This window comes from Telopea speciosissima, chromosome 11 (genome assembly GCF_018873765.1).
Source record: "Telopea speciosissima isolate NSW1024214 ecotype Mountain lineage chromosome 11, Tspe_v1, whole genome shotgun sequence".
Classification (NCBI taxonomy): Eukaryota; Viridiplantae; Streptophyta; class Magnoliopsida; order Proteales; family Proteaceae; genus Telopea; species Telopea speciosissima.
In genome coordinates, this window is record NC_057926.1 from 49,445,628 (window position 1) to 49,464,564 (window position 18,937).

At 38.6% G+C, this 18,937-nt stretch overlaps 1 protein-coding gene and 1 non-coding gene across 2 annotated transcripts; both read left to right on the forward strand.

The window, feature by feature from the left end:
* The first annotated feature begins 2,641 nt into the window (after nucleotides 1-2,641).
* On the forward strand, nucleotides 2,642-2,723 carry TRNAS-AGA. Its single transcript has one exon. It is a non-coding gene; the product is annotated as a tRNA-Ser (tRNA).
* A 1,853-nt stretch (nucleotides 2,724-4,576) lies between these two features.
* On the forward strand, nucleotides 4,577-18,009 carry LOC122646610 (beta-catenin-like protein 1). Its single transcript, XM_043840195.1, has 8 exons — nucleotides 4,577-5,752; nucleotides 14,518-14,602; nucleotides 14,969-15,065; nucleotides 15,418-15,481; nucleotides 15,563-15,619; nucleotides 16,543-16,580; nucleotides 16,690-16,771; nucleotides 17,807-18,009. The coding sequence occupies exons 1-8, from the start codon at nucleotides 4,670-4,672 to the stop codon at nucleotides 17,894-17,896; spliced, it is 1,596 nt and encodes a 531-aa protein (XP_043696130.1). The 5' UTR covers nucleotides 4,577-4,669; the 3' UTR covers nucleotides 17,897-18,009.
* The last annotated feature ends 928 nt before the right edge of the window (nucleotides 18,010-18,937 follow it).

Here is an 18,937-nt window from a genome sequence, read left to right on the forward strand (position 1 = left end):
TCAAGCCCAACACAAAATCAATCCATGCCTATCTGTTGATATCACTAGCAGAATAACAAAATCTTTTCACGTGGTTGACATCGGAGATATTTTTATTTTGGGGTTGATGTTCTCGCAGCGCAGCCTGCGCCAAGACAAATGGGTCTGGTGGGTGGTCATTTTGTCCACCTCCATGTGTTTGAGTGCAGCTTGCGTCCTAGGCATAGAGAATATTTGGACTATTTTTTTTTTAAGTAAATATTTTAAGGATGTAGTTTTTTTATCCCAAAGTGTGGGCTACGCCAACATTCCCATGTGCCTAGGTCTATATTGTTGAGAATAAATCCGAAGCGCAACGGAATTTGGATCAGGTAAATGCTTGTTGTTCATAATCAAGAGTAGGGCTGAAATAATTTCAAAATAAAGTCAAGGTTATCTTAGAGTTGCAAGCGTAACTCCTCCTATAGATAATAGATCTTTCAACTTGTGCAAATATGGAGATTGAAAAAATTTGTTCAACACTTTGAAGCTTGATCAATCTTTGCAATTTGTAGAATAAGCCAAATCACCAAAACCTCTTGAGTTCTCAAACTCAAGTTTCACTCAATCAACACCACAAGAAAGAGGGGAGAGAGAGGAAGAAAAAAAAACACGGAGAGGGGGAGGAGCACTACCAAAATCGAGGAGAGGCTCCTCCCTCTCCCTTTTCTATAATTTTTTAGATCTTTGGATCTCAAGTAATCCCCTTCCATCTTGGCCTTGGTTCAATCTTCCATTTTGGTGTTTTGTGAATCTTCTAGTTTTTACAACTCTAATTTGCTACTAAAGTGAAGACATCGAATCTCAAAAAGGATACAATCTTTTTAAACTATGGTTCATGAGATATTCTCATAATATCTCTTGCCATAATATAAAAAGATATTCAACCATAAATATTTTATTCTTCCATACAATGTCATGTGTCCAATAAACTCTTTTATTACACATAAGCCCCTTCCACTTTCCTAATATCTCATAATGAATTATAGGGTATGTACTTTAATGCTACTAATCCCCAATTCATCATGTACGTTGATCCAGAGAATATGTGATTGCGATCGAACGGATAAAACTTTGAAATCAAAATTCAACATATTATATATTAATTTTATATTAAAAATAAATTTATAAAATATTTCGAATAAACACAGGATCCAGATTTCTATCCGACCAATCATCGACTTTCTCTCTCCTGGATATTCCCAATAAACAGGCAGTGGAATCCATGTTGATAATCCTCTTTGTTTATAATACGGGACCACGAATCCAATGCACCAGTTTATAGTCCTAACGGACATCAACCATAGGTTTACCAAAATCCGTAACACTACACTGCAACAAATAGAATCTCTCAGGTCAAAGTGCCATCGAGTGGCAGGTAAGCAAACCACACACACACAACTAGTAGCAATACCTAAGATATACGTACTGGGTTCTCATCTATACACGTTCTCGACGTGTACCCACATCCATGCATCAAAATCACCAGTTCTCGTGGCATGCGATATGAAAACCATATAAATAGGATATCTAGTCTCGTTCCAAGTTCAGACCAGTTTTAGGTTAACACCTATGAAACATTCTTAAAAGTCCCAAATAACATAATAAAATACAAAAATTAAATTCAATAATTTAATAATTCGGGTTTGATAGACACACGATTCCAACAATAAGGGATGATCAAGAGAATACAAAGGAAGAAAAAAAATATAATGGTAATATTACAGGTAGCATCCCATCAAACTCAAGATGGTGGATAGGAAATCATTTGAAATTTAGTTATAAGAAATCAAAGGTGCACAGAAGTGAGAGTCTTTGTAAGAAAATTATCGTGTTGATATTCTGAGGAGATGTGTGGCAAAAGATATGTTCCTGTATGAAAATAATGAAGAACAATGTGACAATCAATTTCAATCGCATGGTTCTTTCATGGAATAGTTTATTGTGAATATCACTTTACTTGTTAGACGAGTGGAGCTGGAACAGTCAAGGAGACACGTATCATGAAGAAACCTTCGTAGCCAAATAATCTCACATCTAATATCAGTAAAGGCACGGATTGATTTGAATGAGCTAACTTCTTCACTTGGAATTATGTGGCTTGGCACAAATCTGAGCCTCACTATGAGGCTAGCGTGAGATGAAATCCTAGGAATGGGCTTTCGACGATGGTGATGAGAGAGAAGGAATGATACTCTTTATCCCTGTAACCTTTTAAGGACCTAAAGGAATATAAGAAATGATCTGGGTTGGAAACCTAAAATAAAACTCCAAGAAGAGAAAAAGAGAGAGAGAGAGAGCCGAAGTCATATGTGTCATTGCAATTCAATGCCTCCTCTACAATTTCATTAGGATGTAATTCCTCATCTTATTTATGCGAAAAGGTGTGCACAATACCAACTTAAAAATGAAATTGCACATCTCCTCACGTATTACTTGTCATGTGAAGGGGTGATATGTCATAAATACCATTGATTCCAAAGGGATTCTTTCTTCCACCTGAAATTGTACTTGGAAAGTGTAGGAATCTTCTTACTTTATTTATAGATTCTTTATTCTTCCTCCCCCACCTTCTAAAAAAATAGAAGATAAGATGAAGAAAAAGACAACAAAGAGACAGCCAGTGGACGTGCCGGAGTGGTTATCGGGCATGACTAGAAATCATGTGGGCTCTGCCCGCGCAGGTTCGAATCCTGCCGTTCACGTTTTTTCCACCCATACTCTGCAATTTTCGCTTCTGACTTATCAAATCAGAAAGTAAGCGGGATAACCATTGCATTCTTCTTTTATTCCGATCCAACGTTTCACAGAAAACAAATTCATTAAATGAGTTGCACAAAAATATGCATTTCAATAACGATGATTTCATCTCTTTGCCTGAGCGTTCATTGCTCATCTCCCTCCACAACGGCCACTCGCTGGTTTTTTTCTCTACATCTGTAAGCCAACCAAGGTTACTTCTCTTCATCTCTCTCTTCTTTCGTGTTCTAGTGAAGACCCTTGATGGGAAAACGATCAAGCTTGAGTTTTCTTGCTTCAACATTGTTGAGCATGTAAAATCCAAGATTGAAGAAGAGGAAGGAATCCCTTCCCACTATCAACGTCTCATATGGGAAGAGATTGCAAAATGGCCTAACCCTCGCAGACTACAACATCCATAAGTAATCCACAAATTTCAAAATCATAAGCCCATGCGAGGGAGGTGACCATATCGAATGTTCAGATACTGAAATGCATATTTTTGTGAAGACAATTTCAGGAAGGACCATTCTTCTCACTGTAGGGGGTTCCGACTGAGCAATGTTCGAGCTTCAGCATCAGTTTTTCAGGTGAGCTTCGAAGATGCCATGGAAGAAGGAAGGAAAAGAGATCAAGGATGGAGATTGTATATTCACTTGTAAATTCCACAAAGTGCCACCAAATCGTGGGACTTTGTGAGGTGGTGGGATGGGAGAGACTCTCAGTCAGCAAATGGATTCCCTCCAGCCATGGCGGGAGCTAGAGGGTCCAGCTCCGCTAACCGACAACAAAAACAGGGATGGGCTGGTCATTTCATAGGTGGGTCTCACCTGGGCCCCACCCATGAAATGACCAACATCCCTGTTTTCGGGTTGTTTCCGAGCATTGGACCCTCTAGCTCCCGCTACGATTGGATGAGAGCCAAATCCCTTAAGTGGACAATAAAATAAAGTCTAACAAATTTGTGGTTGTCTACTCAAATTTTAACCGTAGACAATCAAACAACCCAAAACATCCAATTTTTTTCGAAACTTTCTCACTCCAATAGTCCCATACTTCCGCCCCCACCAAATGAACGGGGCCTAGAATAAGTTATATGAGAATTTGCTATGAACCAGAGGGAGTCAAAACATAAACCAAAATGGTCAAACTGGTCTGATACAAATTGTTTGAACTCGAACTTAACCAAACTGAGCTTCCTATCAATTCGGCTTTGATTTATGTTTATGTTACTATTCAGCTTCAGCACAGTTCGTGCTAAATAGTCGGGCCCTTGATTAGCCTGACCGATATGACCAAACTCGGAACTAAACCCAAACCTGAAACTTACCCCGAGTGTTACCAAATCCTCTACTGAAAACCAATCCATACCCGGATTTCAAACTGAACCATGTTGAACCCGATAACACAAACTAAAACAAAAAAAATTCTTATTGGTTCGGTTTCGATTTCCCTAAACTCACACCGAAACCAAACCAAACCACCAGATTGACACCCCTAAAGCAAGGGAGATATGGAGGACACAAATAGGACCAACTATAGACCAAAAGAGATCTATTTTGATCGGTTGAGGTCCCACCTAACACGATTACATCTACACGATGGACATATGCGTTATGGGCTGAAATGATGGACCGTGTGCGAATATTTACCCAGACGTCAGAGACCTGAAGCCATTTTATCTGCTTGCCCCTCCCGTTTCTTCCATTCTCCGACTGAGCAAAACCACCATAACTCTACCAGTCTCTGTTTCTCATTCTCTCTCGTTGTTCCGCAGAAATGCTTTCTTCTCACATAGACCAAAAACCCAAACCCTAAAACCTGGAAAACCCTAACCATCAGTCTTCACATACCCTCTGGCTCTCTCTCTGTCTCTCTGCTCGGTGCTCTTGGGTTTCGTCTATGCTAAGTGATGGACTATAGAAACGCCAACACCAACCATACTTCCAAGCGAAAGAGAGACGACTCTGAACTCCCCCTCGAGAACGGGGGCACCGCCATCGGTGGCTTCGATCTCTCCCTCCTCGAAGCCGTCGAAAAGTCTCAGAATTCCGTTGAAGTTCTTGACCTCCGAACCCTAAAAAAGATTGTCCTCTCCTTTGAACGCCGCCTCCGCGACAACCTCGAAGCTCGCCTCAAGTACCCCGACCAACCTGAGCGCTTCGCAGATTCTGAAGTGGAACTTCACGATGAGATTGACAAGCTTAAGATCCTTGCTGGTGGTCCTGAGCTCTACCCGGAGCTGGTGAACCTCAATACGATTCCGTCGATTCTAGGGTTGCTTAGTCATGATAATACAGACATTGCAATCGATGTGGTTGGATTGCTCCAAGACCTCACTGATGAAGATGTACTTGAAGACAATGATGAACCGGCTCGGACTCTAGTCGATTCGTTGATTGAAAACAATGCTCTTGAATTGCTGGTTCAGAATCTTGGGAGGTTGAATGAGAGTGACCCAGATGAGATGACTGCGATTTATAACACTCTTGCTACCATCGAGAACATGATTGAAGTGAAGCCGGCTGTGGCGGAGCTAGTCTGTGAGAGGACCAAGTTGTTGCGGTGGCTATTGGGGAAAATCAAGGTTCGAGAGTTTGATAGCAACAAACAGTACGCTTCGGAGATTCTTGCGATTCTGTTGCAGAATAGTACTGCTAACCAGAAGAGATTGGGGCAGATGAATGGTGTAGATGTGGTATTACAGGCGGTTGCCCTTTATAAGTCTAGGGACCCAAGGACTTCGGACGAGGAGGAAATGTTGGAGAATTTGTTTGATTGTTTATGTTGTTTGTTGATGCCAATGGAGAATAAGGAGAGGTTTCTGAATGCGGAGGGTGTTGAGTTGATGATTATTATCATGAAACAGAAGAAATCAGCTTATGGGTCTGCCATAAGGGCACTTGATTTTGCGATGACGAAATACCCTCCTGCTTGTGAACGGTTTGTGGATGTTTTGGGGTTAAAGACTGCATTTGCTGCTTTCATGGGTAAGGCAAGTTCTTATCTTCTCTTCCCTCCCCTCCATCAGTTCTATGATGTTATAGGTATGCTTGAAAAGTTGCTTTCTGTAACCACTTAATCGCCTTCTGTAAGATTATTATTGCAGTGTCATTCCTTAAACAAACATTTATAGTGTCATGTAAACAACATAAGCTTTGTGCTTTATGTTTAATACGCTCCTCTATGGAACTATTCATGTTTTATCCGTGGTGTCCCAATTTCTGTGAATCTCCACTTAGTTAAATCTGTTCCTTTTTATTTATTTTTTTTTTTGGGGGGGGGGGGGGCAAGTGTGTGGGTGAGTTGGATACTTGAATCAGCAACAAATAGCATTAATGTAGACGTTGCAAACCCTTACCATAATTTGGAGAAAAAGGACAACCAAGCTTGCTGAAACATATTATGGGACAAATATGAAAATTTGTTGATAACTAAGAATTTTAGCAAGCAAAAATCATATTAGGGAACTTAAGAAAACATCACTGATGTTCAAATAGCAGAGATCATATTTGTGGAACATAAAAATCGTTTGGCTTACACTGAATAGGGCAAGAATAGAAAGTTGATAAAGTGATAAATCATGACATAGTTGAGAATTTAGGAGAAAATTAATATAGAGTAGTTAAGGAAATATGAATTAGATCAGCACCCAATCTGGATTAAGCATACTATGTGATTTTATCCATCGATAGAACAAGAAAAAGTAATTTTTTCTAGTGCAACTAAGAGGAACTAGGATATATAAACAGAGCAGGGGGTATAAATATTCAAATAAGGAAGACTAAATCCAGGTCTATTGAGTTAAAGGTGGATGTAGCCCTTTATTGATCTTCAGTTCTGGAGGAAAATAAAGTTTCAGTTTTGTTCCACAGTTCAGCAACATTAAACCAGTGGTGGTTGCTTTTACTCTCCTTTTCTCTCTACTTTCTTGACTGTCTATTTATTAGAATTAGTGGAGAACAATAGCTGAAACTAACATATGAAATTTTAGATCGATCTGAAAGCTGAAACAGCAATTGTAGTATAGATCGATAGAGCAGAATGAGGCAAGAGAACATGGTATTGCTAGGGGAGAAGAAGATTAGAACTGACCAGAAAAATAGGAAATCCGGACCTGAGATGACCAAATTGGTAGCCAAGAAAGTAGGGAGAAAAGGAGAGGGAAAAGCAACCACTGCTGTTTCAATGTTGCTGGACTCTGGAGCAAAACTGAAACCTTATTTTCCTCCAGAACTTAAGACTGATAAAGGGATACGTCCTCCTTTAACTCAAAAATTAAAAAGACTAACTCAAACTTAGGACTTGTAAAGACCTATTAACGGACAATCTGCCAAACCGAAGCTTCTAAAACTCAGCCAACAACAATTGACTCTTGTTAAACAGAAGCTTCTATACCAAGGTGTGCCTTTGTATATGCCAAGAATCGAGCCTCCATAGGCTTTGGGTTAATCTTAGTTTTGGGCTTCCATCGATGGTCATGCTTGTCATGCCAATTAACACCCATATTAACCATTACATCAAATATTTAATTGAGAAGAAGAGAAGACAAAAACAAGCAACAAGAAAACCAGGCCCAAAGGAATAGAGAAAATGAGCAGCTGTGCACACCATATGTATTTAGAGAGTATTCCCATCCACGATGATAACAAATACCAACCTAACATGCCCAAATAGGCATACAGAAACCAAAACCAGAAACAAAAACAACCTGTTTTTTTTATAGGAAGTTATTAAGTATTTTCTGAAGTCACAGCCATAATTGATGAGAAAAGACATTCATGGATTAGGGTTAACATCAAGTATTGCTTCAATAGGGATGAAGGTGTAAGGATGCAGGATAGGATTCTTTCATTGTATAGCTGTTTATAATTGTGTAATATTTCTTTCCTTGTGAAGCTCTTTCTTTGTATAGAGCTACCTTGTATAGGTCTCCAATGTTTGTGTATTTATATGGTCTTCTACATGAATATGAGATACAGAATTTTACCAATTGACAAACATGACCCATGTAGCTGACCCCATTTAGTTGGGATAAGGGTTAGTTGAGTTGGGTTGTGTTGTATAACTCCGAGAAACAGGTTTTTCATATTTCTTAGGCTATCTACTGTAGGATTGATATAAGATCTTCTGGGGTAATGGGGCCACAATGCAAGAAAAACCGTAGTTTTTTTTCTTTCAAAAACTGCCCTCTTGTAATTATCATGAATCATAATGCAAACTTGAACCAGGAAAAAAACCAGTGGGAGATCGATTGCTGCAGGATCAATTAAATAAGGAAGAACAAAATTGAATAACTGAATGTTTTATTTCTCCTTTTCTTTTACATTGAAAGAAGAACATAAAAGGGTATGGAAGGGGGATAGGGGACTCTCTCAGTACAGGGTGTCTCACCCACGGCCTCTCACCGTTGCTGCCTCCCACAGCCACTGCCTCTCACAGCTTCAAGCCATAGCTCTCTATTTTCTTCAATCTTCAACCATGCCTTGTATTCAGCCTTTGATGCAGATCCAAGCACTAGGAAGAAGAAGCCGAAACCATGAAGTGGCTGTTTTACTATTTTCGTTGGAGCCTTTTGTTTTCTGTAATTTGTTTTTCTGTAAGTAGGGGTAAAACAGTCTTTTAGTGTGCTTAGTATCCCCTCCACGATTTTAGAGGGATAGGTTGTTCTTTTTATTATTTATTTTATTTGTTGAAACTTGTATTCCTAGTTAGAATACAAGTGATTCAGTTGTAATTAGATTTCAGATTAGTGTCAGTAGTCCTAGTCTGATTAGGACTGGTTTTAGGACTTGGAACTAGGATTCCAAGTCATATTTGTGTAAGGCTTTTGGCCATCTCTTTTTATTATAAATAGATAAATCGTGGGAGGCTCCCCCACAACTTCTACTTAAAAAATTCTCTGATTTCAGATCTGAAACTGTTGCATCTGCGAGCTTATATCCTTGTGGACTCAAGGTGGTTAAGGGTGGGTTATCCTGCGACTCCTTGCACTGTGAAGGTTAGGAGGTCTCTTCAAGTGTTCAATCTGCTACTGTTTCTGCAATCTCAGTCCTGCAACCAGTAAGTGTTATCTGATTTACTGCTTCCCTTTGCTGAACCCTAACCTGCAACTATTTTCCTGCAAAACCTTAGTTGTCCCTCAAACCCTAAAAGCTTCTAAACACTGCCCAGCCCTAACCAACCATCCAAATCACCCCAAACTTCAACCGAACCCCCTCCCCCACCTCTGTGACACTCGGCCAGAAGCTCTTGCCCTGTCTCCCCTTAGAAACCCTAGATCCCTTTATTCCCTTCATTCCCAAAACCCAAAACCCTAACCCTAGTATTTCTGAAATTCTATTTCTTGTTCAAACCTAATTAAAACCTAATTAAATAGACTCCTAAAAACCTGCATACCATTACCCAATAAAACCCTAATTCAAACTCCCATTCCTAACCCTAATCTTGCCCTAATCACCCTAATCTGCGCCGTTCGGCCAATCCTATTACACAACCTGGTCCTAAGTGAGACTTGTTCCACCTGGGTTACATCAGCCTTGCTCATTTATATAATAATCGGTTACAGCTCTTTAGACCTTTGTTAATCAAAAACCAATTATAGAACAACCCAATCCCAATCTAATTAAGAAACTAAAGAATCCTAGAAAAGGAAACTACTAATTCATAAAACCTCAGACAAACTTCTAGGAATAAAATCCCTTATAATTTATTACGAAATAAAACCCAACTAAAATAGGAAACTAATCCTAGAACCTAGGTTGCTTTCAAAATCCGATTACATCATATATAACTTGATAAATCTAAAAATAGAAACAATGTCTAAATCTATCTAATAGAAAGCTAATTTATAACAGCTGTAAGACTCCTCCACGCAGTAGCAATTAGTTTTCAATCTTCCCTCCGTACAACTGGCCATGGGACCCACGAGATCTGGTGGATATCAACTTCTTCGCTTGCAAGCTATCCATAGGGACTCAACACTGTTTGCGTGAGCAGTAAAACGTGAACAATATTGTGCAATGTTGACTCTTTGATCTGCATCACATCAATTCCAGATCAGAAATGGAAGCATAAAATCCTCTATGATTAAAGTAGGAAAAAGATGACAGGTATTTAGCCCCATAAAAGTACTTTTGTAGCAGGTAGGTGCTACAGAACCTGAGGCCAGTCACCTGACTCCAAAGCTATGAAGAAAAGAAGTAGGGCAACAACTGAGCTTTGAAATTATATTCCATAACAGATGTCATTATATACATATTTTGGATACCCCTTGGCCTTTTTACACACACTTACAATGCTTTGATGAAGTAGAAACTCTGAAAAATTCCTAGTTGCCTAGTTACATAAAGACATGTTAAAAGTTAGAAACACAATTAAAAAGTAACCAAATGGACGTCAGTTGCTAAAATCCAATTCTAAAATTCACTTTCTAATTTTGTACTTGAGACTCAAGTCTACTGTTTCAAATATAAGTATAAGTTTAACTAGTCCTTAATATGTTTCCCATGTAATGAGAATGGGGAACTAGTTTAGTGAGCAGTTAAATGATTGATGGACTCATCATCGGGTGGGTGGTGGTTGGAGCTAAGTGATGCAGATCTTAGGAAGGCAAAGAGGAAAGGGTCTGGTTCATCATTGAACCAATTTTTGACCCAAATCAGGCCATGCGGTTAAGGTTATTTTGTAATTGTAATTATTTTTTATATGGGAGTTTCAGATAGGATTGGTGGAGTAGGAGATTGAGTCCAATTTGGTTTCCAATTCTGTTTTAGAATACATATAGGAGTCTTTTTCGTTTCTTATTTATATACATCAATTGATGGAGATTATTAGAATGAAGAATGAAATAATGAGGTTTTTTTTTTTTAAAATTTTAAATTTTAGTGTGTGCCTACTTGGCCTGTTACTAGAGCCGATCGGTGCTTTTGGTTTCCTCCTCTTCTCTCTCTTTCCGTCTCTAGCTCAATTCCTTTTCTTCCTGATTAGTCCTCTCCTTACTCTCTGTCTTCTTCTGTTTCACTTTGTTCTTTCATTGTTACCCTTATTTATCCTTTGTTGTTATTACTAATCCTTGTTCACTACGATTGGCCTGAGATCTTGGGCGTAAATCCTTCCGCCCTAGACTCTGAAACCCCAATGTCTTGTTCCCCAAGACCCATTTTATCGAGAGCTAAACACAGAACTCAGGGCTGCTATCATTACTGCAAGACCAATTTGCAGGTCTAAATAATATTTAATTCATCCACTCTTTGGGTTCTGTTATCGGCCACTTCAATGGGGTGTTGACATATGGCTGTCAAAATATTCTGACTTAGGTTTTGATGGTTAAACTCACAATGAGATGATGGTCCATGGTCATGGGATTACTAACATGTATGTGAATATGAAAGCATCTATACCATCCCAAGTGCACAAGTGAACTATCATGCATCAAAGAAAACTTGGATCAAGAGCAAGGCAAGTCAAACATAAAGAGCAAGTTGAAGGTAGTTGGTAAGCTAGCATCTCAATGGAAGATCAAGGTCAAGCTTTGGCAACATGAGGGCATGAAGTTCAGAAGCTCAATTGGAAGACTCAAGATTCACTTCAGTAAGACCAAAGTCATGAAGGATTGGACCATCCAATAGAAGATTGAGTTTCAAGGAACATGCTGAAGATCAAGACTTAGGAATTAGTTTTAAATCTGTAAATGTCTTTATTTCCCAAGTGTTGTAATAGTGATTCTCATTAGCATCTAGACCCCTAATGTCTCATTAAGTCACCAAAGACCTAAAGGAACTATGCCCCCAACTAAGAAGGTTAATTTTATGACTTAGCTCTGTTCAAGACACAAAAATTCTGTGTTGTGGATGCCCGCTCTTAAGTGAAAACATCCTCACTTTAGGACAGACGACCACACCCTTGTGTTGATGTCTGAGTTCAAATAGTGATGTTTCCAAGTCCTTTGTCTGGGGACGTCCGCACTTGAGTATGGACGTCTAACCCGAGAGGATGTAATTTCTGTAGCCCCCTATCTAGGAGACGTCCATGTACATCCATGGACATCTGCTTGCAAGTGTAGACATCCACACAAGTGCACGGATGTCCATATAGACCTAAATGGTTTGACCCTTTTTGACCTTTGGAGAGACTATCAACCAATTTTTTTTTTTACCGTTGGAGTTCAGTAGACGTCTGCATAGAGTTGTTGTCATAATTGTCATGATAGCCTAGGCAATCCAAGGCGTTGGAGGGGGCCTAGACGCAAGGCAACGCGACCAAGGTGCCTGGATGTCTAGGAGACGCCTTGAAATCTATGGTTATAGCTTAAATCGAGTTCATTCTTGTACAACTCTTCTGGACTATAAAAAGAGGGACTTGTGGACCTTCAGACAGAGACTCTTGCACACATTTTGCACATATTTATTGGTCTTGTGTTTTGGTGTTTTTGAAAATCATAGGATTGTTCTTTAACTTCATCTACCTTTTAGAGGTTTAATGTTTGTACTTTCAGTTGGACCTTTTGCCTTGTAGACGTATCTTGAGTGGAAACATTCAATCACTCTTAAAAGAGTTGTTGTAAGAGATTGGTGAATCTCTAAAGGAAATCACGGATATGATTATTCTAGATTTGAGTGTGAGCCTTGGAAAACACTTGGGTTTGTTGTGAACCTGAAAACAACTTGTTGTAAAGGTTGCAAGTAGTGAGCCTGAAAAATACTAGGCTAAAGTGTGAGCCTGGAAAACACTTGGGTTTATTGTGAGCTTGGAAAACAATTGTAAGAAGGCTTGATCACTGCCATTTGGAAAGTGATCGTTATAGTGGAAAGCTCAAGTGTGAGAGTAACATTTGGTAGTGCATTTTGGTAAGGTTGCCGAACCACTCTAAAACTATTGTGTTCATCTTTTGAACTGTTTTCTCTTATTTTTGTTCTATGGGTATTTGCATTATAGTTGTCACGGTGACCCAAGGCGTTGGAGGGACACTTAGGTGATAAGGCGCCCTAGGTGTGCAGTATATGACTATATAATATAACAATGATAATTTTATATAATTATTCTTATGTGAAACATATAAGCCTTATCAATGCAATATGATATGATTATACTAGTAATGACTTAATATGAGAAAACCAACATATAATAAACCAAACATAGGATATAGTATGAACATAGTAATAAAAAAACAATAAACATAAATCAATGTAAACTCGTGAAGTGTCAAGAAGGCGTGCTATTGCCTTGGACCCAAGAAAGAGCCTGGACTCCTAGGCGGTGCCTAGGCGACGCCTTGACAACTACTATTTGTATACTTTTTGTTTTCACACTTTCCATAGCAATATAGCATTCATTCATAGGTTGTGTTAGAAGTTCTTTATTTTGTCACATTATTCAGCTAAACTCAATATACCCCATCTTGGGTTGCCACACAATCTTACATAGGGTTGGTAGTTTTGATTCTTCCCTTGAGTTTCAGATTGACCAATGGTTGGTTTAGAGAGATTCTTCACACGGATTGAATCGGGTTGCTTCTGGTCATGTTTGGACGTCGAGAGGTTGAAGATGACCTCTTTATTTTATTACATATAAAAGATTGCTTTATTAATTTACAAAAAAGCCCCATGATTCATAGACTTGTTTCTATTTTATCCCATCTTTATTATAATTCCAAAATTGTCCTCATCTGCTTTAAGTTAATTCTTGACTTGTCCCATATTCTATTACCTTACTCTTAAAGGTCCGATTTGTCTCCAAAATTATAGAATTGCCATTACCTATAAATTTTGAGCCATTTATCACTTGGGTTGGCTCATAGCGATCCAAAGCAGGGTTTTGTGACCCTGGATTGCATTTCTAAAAATACTGTCTTATAATCAGTTGGAATTTGGAGGTTCATTCCGTACCTTTCCTGTCCTGGTGAATTTGCTAATATAATGGTCCAAAGGCAGATCACTGTTTGTATAAGCAACGGGTTTTGTGACCCTGGATTGCATTTCTAAAAATACTGTCTTATAATCAGTTGGAATTTGGAGGTTCATTCCGTACCTTTCCTGTCCTGGTGAATTTGCTAATATAATGGTCCAAAGGCGGATCACTGTTTGTATAAGCAACGGGTTTTGTGACCCTGGATCGCATTTCTAAAAATACTGTCTTATAATCAGTTGGAATTTGGAGGTTCATTCCGTACCTTTCCTGTCCTGGTGAATTTGCTAATGTAATGGTCCAAAGGCGGATCACTGTTTGTATAAGCAACGGCATATCTTTCTCATGTCTGATGGGTGTTGAGATTAGTGTTTGCGGGATTCAATCTCTCTTATCCAGATGCAGGTTGGCTTTAGTTTTGTGGCTTCATCAGCTTGTGGCTCAGGGACAGTTGGCCTGTGCTGTTAATTGGTTTGCTTCCTACATTGGGGTACCATGGATACTGTTTCAGAACATCAGAGAGATTGGGTCCTTGGCCCCTTTGATGTAAACCTGATTCTAGTGGAGCCAAGATTGGCTAACTATTTATTGGATGAGTTGGCTACGTCCCAGGTTGGGAATCTGGTTGTAGATGGCCCATGTCTGAGTGTTATACAGACACACATACACAAAGAATACTGTGTTTAATGTGTTCCTTGGTTATTTTGTTTCTTCTGTTTTTAATGTGTGGAGAGGAGGTTATATAGAATACTGTTTATACTGTTATGCTATGAAACTATGAATATTTTATATGATCCTATTAATTGGATGAAGATTTTGTTATGTTCTGATATATATAGTCTTTGTGATAATTAGATTCCCGTAAACAAGAAGAATAAGAAGGAAAGCTACCAAGAGGAGTTGGAAGAGCGTATAATATCACTTATTGCATCTTTATTTGGTAAGAAGGCAAGTGCGTCCTGGAGCTTCGATTTCCTATTTTGGGTGGTGTTTACATTTCTATGAAGAGTCAGAGCCTTTTGAATATAGCATCTATCAACTTGAATTATTTTCTTGTCTTTTTTATTGATGTCATAGTTCCGTTTATTTTGGTGGTGAAGTGTTTAGTGCTCAGTAGGTTGATGGTTATATAGATGGGCATACATTCCCTTGTTTATTGAATTTGTAGATGGGCATACCTGCTGTGTCAAGTGCATGTATTTTGTCAGTAGATGATTCATCTCCCATTCAATTCAGCTTCTTGTACATCTTTTCATCAAGAATAATATTCTCTAATTGATCTTGTGCTAATAATGATCTTGGTCAGGTGGGATTGTGAGGGGTTCAAGAAGGGAAAGGGTGTTAAGTAAGTTTGTGGAAAATGAATGTGAGAAGATAGACCGCCTCATGGAACTCTTTTTGAGGTAACATTTGGTTGAATAAATTTTTTTGTTTTTTTTGTTGGGGAGTGGGTGACGGAATATCTTGTTCCATCACCAACTATTTATGCCCTTGTCTATTTTTACCCTTTCTTAGTAATCTTTGCCTTGGGGTTGAGACTGAATATTTTGTAAATATTAAGTTCCGTACTGGACCCTGTGGACAATTGATCCGTGTCCAAGTATGCACGAAAAGGGTCTACGGCCAGCTGGAGGCAGTTTCCATCTCCATTGTATTCGTTGTTGAACTGCTTCAACTTTTTTCTTTAAAAAATGGGGATGTTCATCCTCTCTTTAAAGCTTATATTAGCATTTGATAAAAGGCAATCTCTTACAGATATTCAGATAGAGTCAAAGCAGAGACTGAGCGGCTAAACCGTCTTGAATTTGATGATTTGGAGGTTACGCCTCTTCTTATTTATTCTTCTTCCTTTGACCAATAGCTCTTGTAACTATTGCTGACCGTGTATTACATTCCACAGATGGATGAGGAGGAGCGGTACAATCGGAAATTAGAATCTGGGCTCTACACTCTTCAAGTTAGAAAATTAATCTTTTGTCATAGTCCTTGGCATATCTATGTATTTGCATACCAAATCTTAGCTACTTGAAGAAATTGGCCTCATATCTTTATTAGAAATTTGATACATAGAATTCTCTTTTCTGTTCCTAATATTTTCAGAATCATCAGATAAAAATTCTCTATTAAAAATATCTAAAGAAGCAGGAGTGAAGATACAATTGTTTAATAATGGAGTTCCCATGTAGAATTAAATTTGTTTTAACTTTCCACTACTTTCAGCAAATGAGTCAGGTGGCTCACTAGCGCTGATATCAGCATCTTTGAAGTGCAAACTATGGTGCTATTTAAATAACAGTTCCAATCTGACACAAGTCCTCACAGAAATGGCAACTTCTTGAATTAGAAGCTTGTGCTAACTATGGTGCTATGTAAGTAACAGTTGCAATCTGATTCAAATCCTCACTGTAATGGCAACTTCTTGAATATAAGCCCTCTTTGGGAGTTGGGGGAATTGCCTCTTTCCACAAAAATTGCCCTAGGTGCCTGGAAATGTGCTACAAGTTTGTGACGTAGGTTACACAGGAAAAAGTAGCAGAAGTGGAAATTTTGTCGAACTGTGAGTGGACAAACATTAATCCACCAAGTTTTTTTTTCTTCTTCTTTGGGGTGGGGGATTATGAACCTCAATTCCTGACAATTATATACTTTAATAATTTTCTTGTAATCCTCCCTGCTGTGGAGTAAAAAAACAGACGTTTATGGTCTCTTGTTTAAATTCTGTTACCAAGAGATTATTGAAAATGGTGTGATTTTGGGTTGTATTGGATTGAGTTCTCTTTTCTTGAATATTTTATTTGTTTAAAAAAAAAAAAGAAAAAGAAATCATGTTTTCCTGCTAAGCCTTTTCTAATCTCAACCTCTTTTACTGTGGTTCTGCAGTTGATCGCTGTAATTCTAGGCCATGTTTGGTCTTCTGAGTAAGTTTTTGCATTTGGGTTCAATTCTTGTATCTATAACCTAGGATGCTTCACATGCAGTTGAAGAATTGATCATGGTTCCTTACCCTAAGGATGTTACTTAATTCAGGCACCCTAGGATGAGAGCCCGAATCGAACTACTGCTCAAGCAGCAGAAATTGACAAAGGACGATGTGAGGGATATTCTCCAGGTACAAATTCTCTCACCCCCTCTTTATCCACAACATTTCCTATTCCTTTTTTTTTTTGAGTTTTTAAATTTTTTATATAACGTAAGTGTTCATTATTTTAGGTTGCTTGGTTTTTATGGTTCTCATTGATGGTACTAATAGCTTTTCAAGTAGTCATCTGTTTGCTTTCAACTACCGAGTTTTCTGTCTCAAGTCTTAGTGAAGCATGCTTGGGCAATAGTAGTACTAGAATTGTGGTGTAATGAATGTCTCTGTGTTGCACCCTCTTATTCCCACTCCCCCCGGCCACCCCACAAAAAAAATAAAATGTTGAAAACCTACCCTCCTCCTTCCCCTGCCTTTTCTACTTTTACCAGGAAAAGGGGAAAAAATTGCTTGAGTGATCATCAATCTGAGACACCTTTTAGCTTTTCAATGCTACCCATTTATAAGTGAAAAAATGCCCATTTGTATATGAACCATATGATGCAATTAATCAGATGGCGAGGATCACCCAATTTTTCATTTTGGCTTGTCAGAGTGGTGGCCTTTGTTCATGACCATGTATAGGAGCTTCATGATTTCTCAATAGCACTTAACCAAGCATGGCACCCTGCAATGCGTAGGCTTGCACCTATCCAATGGGTTAAAAAATCAACCTTGTACTTACTCGAATAGTTGGATCTCATTAGGACAACACAGCTGACCGTCAACTTTTGACTGTCCCTACCAATTCAAGAGCCTGGAAATGATCCTCAACCCCAACCACCCCCCCCCCCAAAAAAAAAAAAAAAATAAAAAGAGAAATTTACGTTTTTGCTAAGGACAAAAAATCACTCTACTTTTGCCTGGGGTACCTTTTGTTTTGATGTAAAATGCGCAGAAGTGAAATGAACTAGCGAAAATATTTTACTTACCTTGGTTTTTGATGGAAAAGAAAAACACTAGCAGAAAAGATAAGAAGATATGTCGTATATTTTTATGTTCTTTTCTCTTTTACCCATTTTATTTTGAAACAGATCTGAATGCTTTGTTTATTTGGTGTTAAAATTACAGGAATACCATGACAACATTGGTGACCTTGATGGGCCGGAAGAGAAGGAGCGTGCTCAGTTAAAGATTCAAAGATTTATTGCGGCATTTTGAGGGTTATTATTCTCTGGAACTAGTCCGGGCCCCTTGAGGGATTGAAGTAAATAGATACCTTGTTAACAGTAGTAGCCAAAGCTATTGGTATAGTATCAGTCAGATATCAAAAAGGGGTAGAGAGTATCTGGTGCCCAAAATGAATTAGTCCCTCATCTTTTGTACTAGTTTTACCCTTGGCAGTTTCTAAGAATCGAGTTTTTATTCCCAGGATAAGAAAGAATCTTGTGTTGACAATACCCCACCCAACTGTTATTAGTTCTCAACTTGTCAAATTTTGTGGGATATTTCAACCATGTGGTTCATCGCATTGTCTAATTAATGTTTTTTGTAGCCTGTTGGATTCTTTGTAGAAGCATGCGCTCTGGAGCTATAATTACCAGAGATTGCAAAATGATTGCTTCTATGATAGAGTTGTTCATGTTTATTTTACATAGCCAACTTACCAAATTATGCAATGTGAGGTTGGGTTTATCTGAAGTCTCTAAGTAGACAATTTTCTGCTCTTCTTACCTTTTTACAGGTGAAAATATAGGATGATTAATTGGGTTTCTTATTGGATTAATGCAAGAGCAAGCAAGTCCAAATCATTAAGAAAAAAAAAAGTGAGTCCATCTTAGTAACTTGAGAGCAGTCAATTTGCATTTACATAAAAATGCATGACCAACATTATTAATATGAGTTTCACTTGATTAATCTGGGTCTGTAAACCGGACCAGGATCCTCTACAATACCGGCGGGGTGGCAGTGCACATCCGACGGTACAGCAAAGGCCAGGTGGCACACATGGCCTCTGCTGTGCCATCAGATGTGCACTGCCGCCCCGCCGGTATTATAGAGGATTTTTATCCCTGTAAACCCCATTCTGTAAATTAACATCCTGAGCTATTGTAGTAGTTTCTGCTTAATAATCCTACCATGCAAAATCCATGCGTTACTGTTGTTGACTTGGAATCCACTTCTGAGCTCTAACTAAGCTGTTGCAGATATCTCTTGACAGATCATAAAAAGAGTAAGGGAAAAAAGCATGCCACAGGTTTT

Bases quoted from the DNA above. Each gene is read 5' to 3' on its own strand.
- LOC122646610 (XM_043840195.1), top strand. From the start codon at position 4,670: ATGGACTATAGAAACGCCAACACCAACCATACTTCCAAGCGAAAGAGA. The intron at 15,482-15,562 runs GTTACGCCTCTT...TACATTCCACAG, and splicing joins TTGAATTTGATGATTTGGAG to ATGGATGAGGAGGAGCGGTA. The intron at 16,772-17,806 runs GTACAAATTCTC...TTAAAATTACAG, and splicing joins ATGTGAGGGATATTCTCCAG to GAATACCATGACAACATTGG.